The following is a 13,433-nucleotide window of genomic DNA, read 5'->3' as shown; positions in this document are numbered from 1 at the left end:
AAAAAGCAAGCTCAGACCACAAATTTTGCATTTTTTTACAATAAATATTCTTACCCTTATTGCACCTAATGCAGAGAGATGGCCAACCTCTTCATTCTTGGGAGTTAACGTTATTCTCCAGGCCAGAAGTATATTTTGTTGCGCGCAGCTTGACTTGCACAAGTGATCAGAGTTACAGAGCACATGTGCTCAGGCAGAGCCAGGGCATGACATACAAAACCTGGAAGGAGATGCAACATTAAAGTGTGGAATCTCCCAACTTTTCCAAACAATGTCTCTTCGTTACAAGTGAAAAATGGGGCAATGTTTTATTACATCTTGATTTATGGTATGTAAGGCTGAAAAGAGCCAGACTGCTCTGAAACCAGATCTGACACAGTCCACCAGCTAGCCACCCCTGGTACCTGGGCAGGGCAGATCAACACACTTTGTTTTACACTGTTTGGCACTTGGAAGAATCTGTTACTCATCAGGTCATTTGGACACAGCCCCCCCAGCTCTAGCCATCAAGACTCCTTATTCAACAAAGCCAAGGTCCTGGGGTGGGTAGCAAGATTTCAGAGAAACAAAGATATATTCAAATGAGGTCAATGACTGCACAAAATTCTAAGCCCCTTTCCAAAAGCCAATCCAAATAAAAACATCTGTGCAGTGCAGCAACTAAAGTGTTGGGCTTGATATGGAAAAAAACAGGCCCTAACTGTTGCTATTACTATGTATGGGTGTGAAAACTGGACAATGAAGAAAGTAGATTCCTTTGAAATGTGGTGTTGGAGGAGAGTGTTACGGATACCGTGGACTGTCAAAAAAACAAATCAGTGGGTTAGAGATCAAATCAAGCCTGAACTGACCCTAGAAGCTAAAATGACTAAACTGAGGCTATCGTATTTTGGTCACATTATGAGAAGACAAGAGTCACTGGAAAAGACAGTCATGCTAGGAAAAGCTGAGGGCAACAGGAAAAGAGGAAGACCCAACAAGAGATGGATCAACTCAATAAAGGAAGCCACAGCCCTCAATTTGCAAGATCTGAGCAAGGCTGTCAACAATAGTAAATTTTGGAGGTATTTTATTCATAGGGTCGCCATGAGTTGGAAGTGACTTGACGGAACTTAACACACACACACCACTGTTGCTGTATGCGTGTAGTGCTGTCAATTCGCTTCTGACTTATGGTGATTCTATGAATTAATGGCCTGTGTGTGTGTAGTGCTGCAATTAGCTTCTTACTTATGGTGATCCTATTAATGGCCTCCAAAATATCCTATTGTTAACAGCCTTGATCAGGTCTTGCAAACTGAGGGCTGTGACTTCCTTTATAATGTCAATCCATCTCCTCTTTTCCTGCTGCCTTCAACTTTTTCTAGAATTATTGTCTTTTCCAGTGAGTCTTGTAATGTGACAAAAGTACAATAATGTGACAAAAGTACAACAGCCTCAGTTTAGTCATTTTAGCTTCTAGGGAGAGTTCAGGCTTGATTTAATCTAGAACCCACTGATTTGTCTTTTTGGCAGTCCACGGATCTGTAAAACTCTTCTCCAACACCACATTTCAAAGGAATCAACTTTCTTCTTGTCCAACTTTCACAACCATATATAGTAATGGAGACTACTATGGCATGAATGAACTGTGTGTGGCTGTCCTCAACAAGAGCCAGAGCCTTTTTGGCCCTGGCTCCGGCCCGGGGGAACTCCCTCCCTAGCAGCATCAGAGCCCTGCGGGACCTTAAAGAGTTCCGAAGGCTTGTAAGACAGAGTTGTTCCCCCGGACTTACAACTGAGGACAGCTGTCTGTGCTGGCCTCCCTACCTTCCCGTCCTATCTTTGTTCTAGCTAAGTTTATGATCTGTGGGGGAAATGTCTGGCTGCAATAATTCTCAGTGGTAACTACCTTCCGTTGTACCATCTGTTGTTTTAGTATGATTATTTATGATTGATTTTATTGTTTTAATGAATATGTATTATTATTGTCTGTAAGCTGGTTTTAATGTTGTTACCCACTCTGAGCCTGGCTTCGGTTGGGGAGGGTGGGATAGAAATTTAAGATGATAGTAAATAAATAAAATAAACTTGATCTTGGTCACCAGCGACAAATACTTATCCTTGGTAGGGTTGATAAAATCAATTTCCCCCCAGCATCTTAAATTATTTTAAGTTTCAATTACAGTGTCACTGAAATAAACGGATTTAAAATAAAATCTAGATTTAATATAAATAAATCTGCACTCAACCTCTTACGAATGAACTATGGCAGAACAGTGTTAAAGGATTTTCTCTGTGTTAATAAAACACTCCATCTGGGAAAATATCATCTTCTGAAATTAAGCATTTTGGAAGCTGCACTTTACATCCCTGCTGTCTTGATGTTTAACTGGCGGCAATGCATGACAGGGCCTTTTTGTGGTTGCACCAAAGTTGTGGAATGCCCTCACAAGGAATGTTCACATGGCTCCTTTACTGTTAAGTGTTCAGGAACCAGGTGAGGAAAGCCATCTTAACTGGCATTTTACAGGACTGGCCTAACCACGATGGGACTAAATTGACTGTGCTATCTCGGTTTGACTATGCAAATAGTGACATTTACTGAGCTGATTTATTTTTTAGACATTTTAGATCTATTTATATTTTAGCACTGGAAGTTTACACAATTGTCCAGATGCTTGAGGGAGAGTGAATCAACGTTTAATACATACATACACTATTAATTAACCACAATGTCATTTATTGTATTTATTCTGGGTTTCCACTGGACTGAGAGGTAGCAGATCACAGGTGACTGGAGATATAATCTTTACACATAGGTTATGTTGTTCTCCTATTTTATGCTCTCCAGCTGCCCGGGTTCTACAATGCGTTCTCAACTTATGGATGTTTGGTAGAGTCAAACATGAATATTTACATTTTAACTCATGGAGAAAAACAATTTTGCCTGCTAAATACCTGCTCTTGATTATAGGAAGTTGTAGATGTTTACTGCTGAATCCTATACATGTTCACTTGGAAGTCAGTCCCATGGTACTTCCCAATAAAAACATGTAAGATTTCAGCCTTCAGCATTAGTCCTTCAAGAAAGTGATCTTGTTTAGTAACCTTACACACATTTGCAGAAAGCAAAACAAACTCATCTCTTCAGCAAACAGTTCTGCAGTGCAAAAAAGGCACATAGGACTGTATGACCATGGGAAGAGAAATGCGTGGATGGATGGTGACTATGGCACCAGAATTTGCCGGCAGTCAACTTTGCATAAAACATACTACTCGCCATCCGCTCCCTCTAAATGGCCCCCCAGATACTGATTGGTGGGTGGTGATAACAGGGAGTTCCCTTTGTTATGAGGCAGCCGTAGAAAATGCATCTGTCTTCATTGCCTTGTACAAGTCAAAAGGAGGTTCTCCAGTGAAGTATGAGATGGCGGTACTCTTGTACAGCCTCAAGTCCTAAGCCCTTACAGGCAGAAACCAACATCTCAAACTGCACCTGCAGAGCTATAAGAGGCTAAGCTCAAGCACCAGAGTACCAGCACAGTGTACTCCCTCAACCCTTCCTAACGGACAATAATCAGGATAATTTTGCCCGAAGGGAATTTTCTATCTGACATTCTGACAGTTCTGGAGAGATGCCAGCAATGTTACACAGCAAACACTTCAGAGAAAGAGAGAAGAGACACGAAAACCTGAGCCACTTGTAGAATTTACAAAGCCGTCGAGGCAAAGGTGGGCGGCAGCCAAGAACCCATGTGATGGATTTGCTCAATACTAAAGCCTTCAAAAGCCACTTCTCTGCATGCATCTGTAGCATTTCCTACTCCCCGGCAGCTCTGTAGCGCTCTCTCTCTCTCTCTCTCACCCCCTCCACCAAGACACCCTATCCACTGTGGAGAGGGTGGGAAAATAAGACCTGCTTCTCAGAGCTCCTTGTGAATAGTAGAGCCCTCCAAGAATACGTATGAAAAAGAAAGTGCCCCCAACAAGCAGCAGACACAGGATGAAGAGAAAATGCGTGCACAAGCTGAACTCTCTCAAGCCTTTTCACCGCGTACATAGCCCCCCTCCCCTCCATTCACAATGGCACAAACCACTCCCCCTCCCCAACTTGCCATCATCACATGCAGTATTCTCAACAGCTGTCCATAGATGCCTTGCTTATTTGAGTTTCCCTTCACAATCCAGCCCCAGTGAAAGGGCAGATCTGTGAGCATAGCCAGCTGACCACGGCTGAGAGCCCTCACGTAGGAAGCGTCTATTCACACGCGCAAGCAGCTGATGTCATTTCAGCAACTGGGGAGGAAGGTATGTCTTCCAGCGGCAGGCAAAAAAACACACACACACAAAAAAAAGAGAGCGACAGACATCCTGCAACACTCAGCCTCAGACATACCAGAGACTGCTTATGTATATATTAAAAAGGAGGGGGAATAGTGACTTCTGCTCTGAAACAGATAAACCTGTGGATTAAACCTGTGGATTAATCCCTCACTACACACATGGGAGCAAACCTCCAGTTCAAAAATTAAACCTTGGACTACGGAAAAGGAAGCCAACAGGAAATGTATTCTCCCCCCCCCCCCATGCTCTGCAGCTACAACTGCAGTGTGCATTTGCAGATGGGGTTCCTGTGTCTGAACAAATAGGGAGAAACATAGAAATGCACGTATAGAGCTCTAAGCAACAGTCTCCCTCAAGAATTCTTAACTAGCATCAGGCTAAGCAAGTACATTGCTCTCTTCAGTGATTTCTTCTGAAGAAATGGAATGGAAAAGTCTCCATCTTTCTGTAGGCAGCACTAGGCATATCAATCCTCATATGCAGCTTACACTCCATTCTCCAAGTCCCTCTTTCCACCAACTGCTAAGAAACCCAGTTCCTGCCTTCAATCTGTCCTCATCCTCTCCAGGGTAACAGGAACACAACAAAATCTGTTCCTCCACCACCTCGAGGCCCAAATGTCATTTCTGTACATCCCCCCTCCATCTTCCCAGATCTGGGCGATCACAATACAGACATGAAGGTACTGCAGCAGCAATGGGGCGGAGGGAAATAAAAAGAGCAAGATGGGAAGCGAAGCAAGACTTTAGAAAGCCCACTGAATTCACCTCCACTCATGGGAAAGAGGGCTGGAGAAAAGAGATAACCAATCCTCTTACCTGCTTCTTCGTCTGCGAGGTGGCTTCTCCGCCAGGCCTGTGGTTCTGGAGAGGGGACGGGGAAAGAGAGAAGGTAATGATGGAGGGCTGCAGGGACAAGTAAGGATGACAATCCCACTCCACCCAAAACAACACAGCACTGGGCACCTCCACAGATTCCTTGCATTTGACCATATGTTTGCTCCCAAAGATCTTCTAAGGAGCAGTGATCACAGCAAAGGCCTCCCCACTCACATGATTCCTGCTTCAAAAGAAGTCAAGCCAGTAAGGAAGCAAGTGCATGCTGGATAGCCTTCATTTACAACCACATTAGCCTTACACATTATAGAAACGGATAAATTACCTGCACACAGGATCGACCCTTCTTCCATACTAGAAGCCCTTATGCCTTTGCACTGTGTCCTATTTTGACCTGTGTTATTTTGCCACACCTTCCTAGGACATCTGTCTCCCATGACCCCTTTGAAATAATTCTTCTCCCAACCCACAATGCTGTCCTCTTTTGCAGTGACCTCCCACTGCAGACTCAGAAACCCCTCTTTCCCCACAAGCATACACCTGAATTCCATTGGGCAACAGACCTAAATTGAGAGAGGCTATACCTTCACGAAGGGCCAGCAGTGTTAGTCTGCTTCAACAACAACCAAAACAAAAGTCTTTTGGCACTTTAAAGACTAACCATTTTATTCCTGCATAAACTTTCAAGGACTACATGAACGCTGCTTCTTCAGATACTAAGAGTGGATCCTCACTATGCAGTAAATCTATGTAGAGGTTTAAGGGGAAAGATAACAGGGTACAGTGTGAAGTATAACTACCGGTATGTAAAATTCAAATCTAAAATGGAAAGCACTTACTAATTACACAAAGCTACCTAACACCTATAAGGGGTGGGGAATTACACGATTTGTTAAGGTAGTCACTATTGTAGCGAGATAAAAACTCCTAGTCACAATTCAACCCAGCAGGTAGCACCTGCTAGTGAATTCCAATTTAACAGTTTCACGGTGGAGTCTCCCTTTGAACTTTTGCTGATGGATGGTGACTTAGGTCAGAAACCAAGCACTTCAGTAGATTATATAGCTGAACTGGGATTTATTATTTCCTCCCTGGAAAAACTGAACAAGGACTTAAAATTTTTTACCTTCACAAAACCTCTAACATTATGCGTATTAACCAGCTTAGCACAACTAACAGCCTATTTCTCCAAATTAGATGAATAAAATGACTACTACAGAGCAAGGATCCACTCATAATTTCTGAAGAAGTGGGCTACAGTCCACAAAAACCTATGCTAGAATGAAATTTTGTTAAGACCCTATAACACATATCACCAGCTCCTCACCCAAGGATAGTCCCATTCTATAACCAATGAGCCTGACACCAGAAGTCACATCCTCCATAGCCACACATTAAACCCTGTCAGTGCCAATAAACCCATCTCTCACATTCTCCTCTAGAGCTACAAACCCCCATATCGCCCTCCAAACCTGGAATACCTACTGTGTTTCACCAGACAAATCCTACCTAACCCATATTTGGAAGATTACTTCATTCCATACGCAGTACACTCTCATATCATAATCCCACAGGTCAATTTACATTACTTCCAACACCATAATCCCTTGCCCCATACCCTTCACCTATTCTTAATTCTCTTCCCCAGCTGCCACCAACCCCAAACCATTTTACCCTAAAAGCAGGCATGTCTATGTTATCTGCCCCTCCCCCAGAAAAACCAGAGGCACACACCTCTACGTTGAACTCCATGCACCACAAGCAGGTCTATCGTTATGATATGGGCAATGATACAAATTTCAAGTCTCTTCTGTAAATTTCCAAGCCCAACCTCAACCCCAGTATAACCCAAATGCAGACCCCCTTGACTCCTCAAAGGGGCAGGGGCAATCTCCAAATCTACTGAGTACTCAAAAATTCTCTGTAATTCTAGCTCCCTTAAGTTTCAAAAGAAACACGTTCTGTCCGAGCAACCTGCATTTACTTATATTTATGCCTTATTGCCCTGGCATCTGCCTGTCATATTGCAACTGACAACTTCAAACTGTAAACTCCTTCAGGACAGGGACCTCGCTTTTTCACTCATGCTATCCTATAAAGTGCTATATGCTTTACTGGCTCCATATTTTTACTACCACTCATCCTCCTCCAGTTATCTCACACTCTGACAAAGCTTCAACTCTCAAGGCAATCTCCAACCCCTAAGAGGGACACAACCCCTATTCTCCCCCTATAGTTCCTCCATACTTAGATCTTCATTCAAACTCACCCATCCACCAAGTCACCCCCAAACAAAACTCACCCATACCTCCCTATATTACAACTGAAAATGGCTGCCTTGGAAGGTGGACTCTACGGCATTATACCCCATTGAAGTCCCTCCCCTCTCCAAACCCTGCCCTTCTCAGGCTCCACCCCCAAAATCTCCTGGTATTTCCCAACCCAGAGCTGGCAACCCTATTCCTACCCCAAACCCCTAACAATGCCATTACTTTCATCCTCCTCTCCCACATACCCAAATCACTTTTATACTTATGTTCACAGCAAACTCCCAAAGCAATCTCCAACCCATCTCATTGCCCTTAGCCCTACACCCCTATATTTCTAATTCTCTACCATAAGTCCACTCACAACACCATTTGCCATCTCCCTACACTGCCGCCTGCCCCTAAACCCCTCACAGTCCTAACTCTCTTCGCTCTTACACCCAATTCTACCCCAAAACCTTGGCCTTTTGTATGCCAGTACCCCCAAACGCTTCCATTCTCCAGCATAAAATCCAGCAATGCAACACCACCCCAGCAACCCATCCCTCCACCACAATCATTCCCCCATCAAACCATTGCCCCCAGCTCCCTTACACCCCACAGGCTCCCACACCCCACCATACAACTAGGGTTGCCAGGTGCCTCTTTGCTATTGGCGGGAGATTTTTGGGGTGGAGTCTGAGGAGGGTGGGGGTTTGGAGGGGAGGGGCTTAAATGCCATAGAGTCCAATGGCCAAAGCAGCCATTTTCTCCAGGTGAACTGATCTCTATTGGCTGGAGGTCAGTTGTAATAGCAGGAGATCTTTTGCCATTACCTGTTGGTTGGCAACCCTACATACAACCCCCCCCCCCAAATCAAACCATCCCTTCTCCCCCATAACCCCTCACGAACAGCACGGCCAAACACCTCCAAGTCCCAATCTTGCCAGTTGAGAAAGGAAGTAAAAGCGGAAATTGTGTTAAGAAATTAAATAACATTGAAGAAACCATAGCTTACAGCAGAAATGTCAGACAGATGTTATGATGTTAAATGTAAAGTGTAAAATATTAAGATGGCTATACATTGTGGTTTTAAGAACGGTTAAAACAGCAACCCTGGAAGAAGCCCAATCTGTATATGAATGGGAGGTATGTAGTGTTGGTTACGTTAAAATGTAATAAAATGCTGATTAAAAAAAAAAGAGTCCAAATCTTGCCCTCCGCCCCCATTCTCTTCCACCCCAAACCCCTCAGATCCTGTCCCCAGCTACCCCCAAACCCCCTCCATACTTAAAACACACCGAGCCCCCAAGGCAATCCCCGCCCCACTCCTCCAACTGGCATCCCCCCCGCCTCCGACTCCCCCCCTCCCGAGGCACCCTTCAACCCCACTCCCCCTAACCCCCCACCGTGGACTTCGACCCCAACTCTCTCCTATCCCCAGTCCCTCGCAGCCCCCCCCCCACACGCCCCCATAGCGCCACAGAGACATTCCCCTCCCCCTTACCTGGAGACCGGGCCAGTGCGGGGCAGGCGCTGCCGAGCAGCCCCTCTCACCATCCGCGCTCCCAGGCGAAGCCGTTCCTGAGGGAGCTGCTGGCGATGCCGCTACTACTGCCGCCGCTCGCTCGAGGCTGCCTATCGGGAGGGGAGAGCGACGCCTCAGCCTAACCTGGGCACGGCATCGCTCGGCCCGCCTCCTCGCCACCCCCATTGGCCTGCCTCCGCCAAGAGGAAGCCAACGGCGGCTCGCTACTGGTCGGGCTCTTTGTCTGTTTGTCTGGCCCCCCTCTCTGAATCCGTTTTTTTCCCCCAGAGGCGGAGCGGGGCCGAGCGCCACCTTCAGGGCAGAGTACAACGTTGCAGGGGGAGCTGCAGCGTGTCTGTCTGTCTGTCTCATGGCGACCCTATGAATGAAAAGCTCACGAAAGCTCATACCCTACCAGAAAATATTTTTGTTAGTCTTTAAGGTGCTACTGGACTCTTGCCCTTTTTGACTATGAATGAAAGTCCTCCAAAATTTACTATCGTTGACAGCCCTGCTCAGATCCTGCAAATTGAGGGCCGTGGCTTCCTTTATTGAGTCAATCCATCTCTTGTTGGGTCTTCCTCTTTTCCTGCAGCCTACCTGCATCGAAACGAGGGCTCGTTGGAATGGCGGGGGGGGGGGCGCTCTGCCTTCCCAGAGGGTCTTGGATTGATTGACTGACTGACTACCTGGTTCCCCGTGCTGCCTTTGCTTTTCTTTTTTTTAATAAATTTTTTATTGTTTTCTCATTTTATACATCATAAATCAATTTCCATTAATACTTTAACAATGTAAAATAAAACCTATAAAAAGTTTTAATCTAAAAAAATAAAAATTGACTTCCCCTTCACTCTCTTCTGTCCAAAATTAAATTATGTATGCTTTTGCTAACAGTATAATCCCCCTCTACTCAGTTATTTTATAAGTATCTTATTTTATCTAATTAATATAACTGTAATCATCCTAATATTATCACTATACCAAATAACTATAAGGGATTAAATCAAAGAGTATCCTTTAAAATGACCCATCAAAAAATATTTTTCACAATAAATTCTCCACATCTCCCATTCCCCCCAAAATTGTACATTATCAGTCTGGTTAATATAAGCAGTAAGTTTCGCCATCTCCCCGTGCTGCCTTTGCGTAGCTGTAAGCCGATCTCCTGTTCGTCTGTAATTACTATTATTGTTAAGTGTAATCCATTTATTTTTATTGTTAAATGTGTAATTAATGCGATTGTTCATTTGTTCATTCACTCAAATCATAGCCGGACTTTCCGTGGCACATACAAACAGGCAGGCTCACAGAGATAAAAACTGCACCAAGCAGTCGTTATTTGTCAGTGCAGTAATTTGCACCCAAGATTTTCGACTGCAGAACAGAATTGGAGCCTGGACTCACGAGCAGCTTATAGCTCACGCTGAATCTATTTCTCCATTTCCAGCAGTTCCTAAATGCTAGGTCTTGGGGACAAACAGCAGGTTGCTGAAGTCTCTCTGCCCTTGCTTATAAGTTTCCCAGAGAGATCTGGCTGCCCCACCCTTGAAGATAAGATGGTGGGCTCGATTTTAGTCTGGTCCAAGGGAGGAGTCATCTTTGATTTGATTTTAATTATTGACTACTTGTTGAGCACCTATAGAATCTAGACCTATGGTTCTTAACTAGGATTATGTCCCTCTCCCATGGAGAAATCTACAAGGGGGTTATTCAGAACCTTTTAGGGGAAATGGGGTAGCCATTCAAGATTTTCACATGTCCCTTCTCATTCATTCATTCATTCATTCACCTTTAATAGGCATAGTATGTCCCTTCTCCTCACAATGGCTTAAGAACAAAAGAATAAGAAGTGCTTTGCTACCTGAGACCAGTGGTCCATCTAGTCCAGCATCCCGTTTCACACAGAGACCAACCACTATACCCTGGAGGTTTAACAAACAAGGCACAGAGGCCAAAACCTGCACCTGTTGTTGCCTCCTGGTGCTGGTATTCAGAGCCTTATTATATCTGGAATTGGCAGTTTTCTTTAGTCATCATGGCTAGCAGCCTCTTTGGGAATCTGTCTAATCTCCTTTTGGACAGCCTGTGGAGGGGAGTTGCTTTATTCTGCTCACCACACGATTAAATAAAATAAATATTTTATTCAATTTGTATCCCACCTTTTCCCAACCTAAACTGGGCTCAGGCTAGCTTCCAACATTATATATCAGACAATACAGTTAAAACATAAGTCAGGTGCAGCCTGACCAATGCAGTGTTCAGCAAAACAAGATAGAGTGACATAGATCTATATGAGGACACCTGCTTGTTTTAAGTTTCAGGCCCATTCATAATTATATATAAAAAAAAGGTAAAGGTCCCCTGTGCAAGCACCAGGTTATTCCTGACCCATGGGGTGACGTCACATCCCGACGTTTACTAGGCAGACTTTGTTTTACGGGGTGGTTTGCCAGTGCCTTCCCCAGTCATCTTCCCTTTACCCCCAGCAAGCCGGGTACTCATTTTACCGACCTCGGAAGGATGGAAGGCTGAGTCAACCTTGAGCCGGCTACCTGAAACCAACTTCTGTCGGGATCGAACTCAGGTCGTGAGCAGAGCTTAGACTGCAGTGAGTTTGGACTGCAATGAGCAGAGCTTGGATTTGGCCATAATTATACTAGCATAGAATTCATCTTTTCACTGCTGCCACATACTGACATTTTCATTGAGCTATCCACAAGAGACCTTTCCTAGTGAGTCATTGTTGGTTCATGTCCCATCAGCGTACATTTGTGAAGTTCAGTTTTTTTGTTTTTCCCTAGTGTGCATCACTTTACACTTACAGCCTATTCCTAAGGGGGGTATAAATGTGGCATCCAGCAGTGGCACAGCCACACCGCATCCACAGAGGCTTCCTGTCCAGAAAAAAGTAAAATAAAAACATTTAAAATACAAGAAAATGGGGAATTGCTCATTGGGTTTAGCAAGACTATGCCAGCTATTTTGCTGATATAACCCTGCTGCAGCATAAAAGGGCGTTCCTGGGGTGAAAGGAGTTAGGAAGCTGCCTAAAGGCAGCCCCATCCCTAGTGAACGCCTCCCAGGACACCAGCGCTGGGAGATACGCCGGGACAGCACCGGTAGGGAGGCTGTGCCATCGTCCCAGTGCTGCATTGCCGTATCGCTCCCCAGTGCTGGCGCAAGTCATCCTACGCCGGCATCCATGCCAGTTTACATGGCATAAGTGGCACAATGCCGGCGTAGGGGTCACACACTCCTCTTAGGATTGCATGGTTACTTACACTGAACCTAATTTGGCAAGTTGTTGCCCATTTGCTTAGTTTGAAGAGATCGTCTTCACAATCCACTTCAGTCTTCTGTCAAAAGGATGTCAGGTAGCAGGATACCTGTTTGAGACTATAGAGAGCCATTAGCTGAAGTAGAAAATACTAGGCTAGAGGAACACATGGCCTGACTCTGTAGGAAGTACCTCCCCCAACACCAACCCCAGGCACTTGGATTTTCTGCAAGTTCTATGCTTCAAGTGTAACAAGGAGTAAGGTTTTCTTTGCACCCTTCCTTTGCACTGCTCCCACTGGAGGCTCATTTGGCCTACTGAAGGCTGCCCCCTCTGAACGCTGCAGAGACCCTTTTTGGCAGGCATTTGGCTGAATTAGGGTTAGGGATGCCAGCTCTGGGTTGGGAAATACTTGGGAGATTTTTGGGGTGGAGCCTGAGGAGGGCAGGGTTTGGGGAGGGGAGTCTTCAATGCCATAGAGTCCAATTGCCAAAGCGGCCATTTTCTCCAGGTGAACTGATCTCTATCGGCTGGAGATCAGTTGTAATAGCAAGAGATCTCCAGTTACGACCTGGAGTTGGACAGCCCTAATTAGGGTTAATGCAGTTGATGGAACCATTGGCTTTGTTTTAGTTGGGGTTTTTGTAGAATGTTCTAGAGTTTCAATGACTTGTATTTTTGTCTGTGTTTTATTGAATAACCATCTTCTTTTGAACAGGGTTTCAGGTGGGGAGGTCATGCCGCAGCTGAATTGCAATCACAGAAAAACCCTTCTCTCTGGCTGCCACCCACCAGAAAGTGGGGCTGTATGGTGCAGGGCCTCAGATGCCACCATCCACTAGCCAGCAAGACAAGTGTATGTGTGAGATGGCCACTTAGAATTCCCCTCTTCTTAAATAATCTTGTGCAAACTAATTAAACCATAGGTTTGACCGCTCCGAGTTGGGAAATTTCTGGAGATTGATGGGTGGACCCTGGGGAGGGCCAGATTTGGGGAGGGGGAGGGACTTCAGTGGGGTATAATGCCATAGAATCCACCCTCCAAATCAGCCATTTTCTCCAGGGGAACTGATTTCTGTAGTCTGCAGACATTCGTTGAAATTCCAGGAGTTCTCCAGGCCCCACCTGGAGACTGGCATCTGTACATGCGTGTTTTTATTCTTTAAATCTAAGGTGTATAAGGCACGGATCATACATTCAGGGGAATGTAACAGTAGAAT

At 45.0% G+C, this 13,433-nt stretch overlaps 1 protein-coding gene across 1 annotated transcript in view; it reads right to left on the bottom strand.

Annotated features, from left to right (window-relative positions):
* The window catches only part of SCAI (suppressor of cancer cell invasion), a 79,022-nt gene extending 69,976 nt beyond the window's left edge, over positions 1-9,046 (bottom strand). Inside the window, exons 1-2 of the mRNA XM_056860950.1 lie at positions 8,916-9,046; positions 5,145-5,189 (exon numbers count right to left, since the gene is read on the bottom strand). Of these exons, the coding sequence (XP_056716928.1) occupies positions 5,145-5,189; positions 8,916-8,968 (98 nt within the window). The 5' untranslated portion in view covers positions 8,969-9,046. The remainder of the gene's footprint in view (positions 1-5,144; positions 5,190-8,915) is intronic.
* Positions 9,047-13,433: the final 4,387 nt, after the last annotated feature.

Source organism: Euleptes europaea, chromosome 14, assembly GCF_029931775.1.
Source record: "Euleptes europaea isolate rEulEur1 chromosome 14, rEulEur1.hap1, whole genome shotgun sequence".
In the NCBI taxonomy this organism is placed as follows: Eukaryota; Metazoa; Chordata; class Lepidosauria; order Squamata; family Sphaerodactylidae; genus Euleptes; species Euleptes europaea.
The sequence above is the reverse complement of the archived record's forward strand: the minus strand, read 5'-3'. Positions and strand labels throughout refer to the sequence as shown.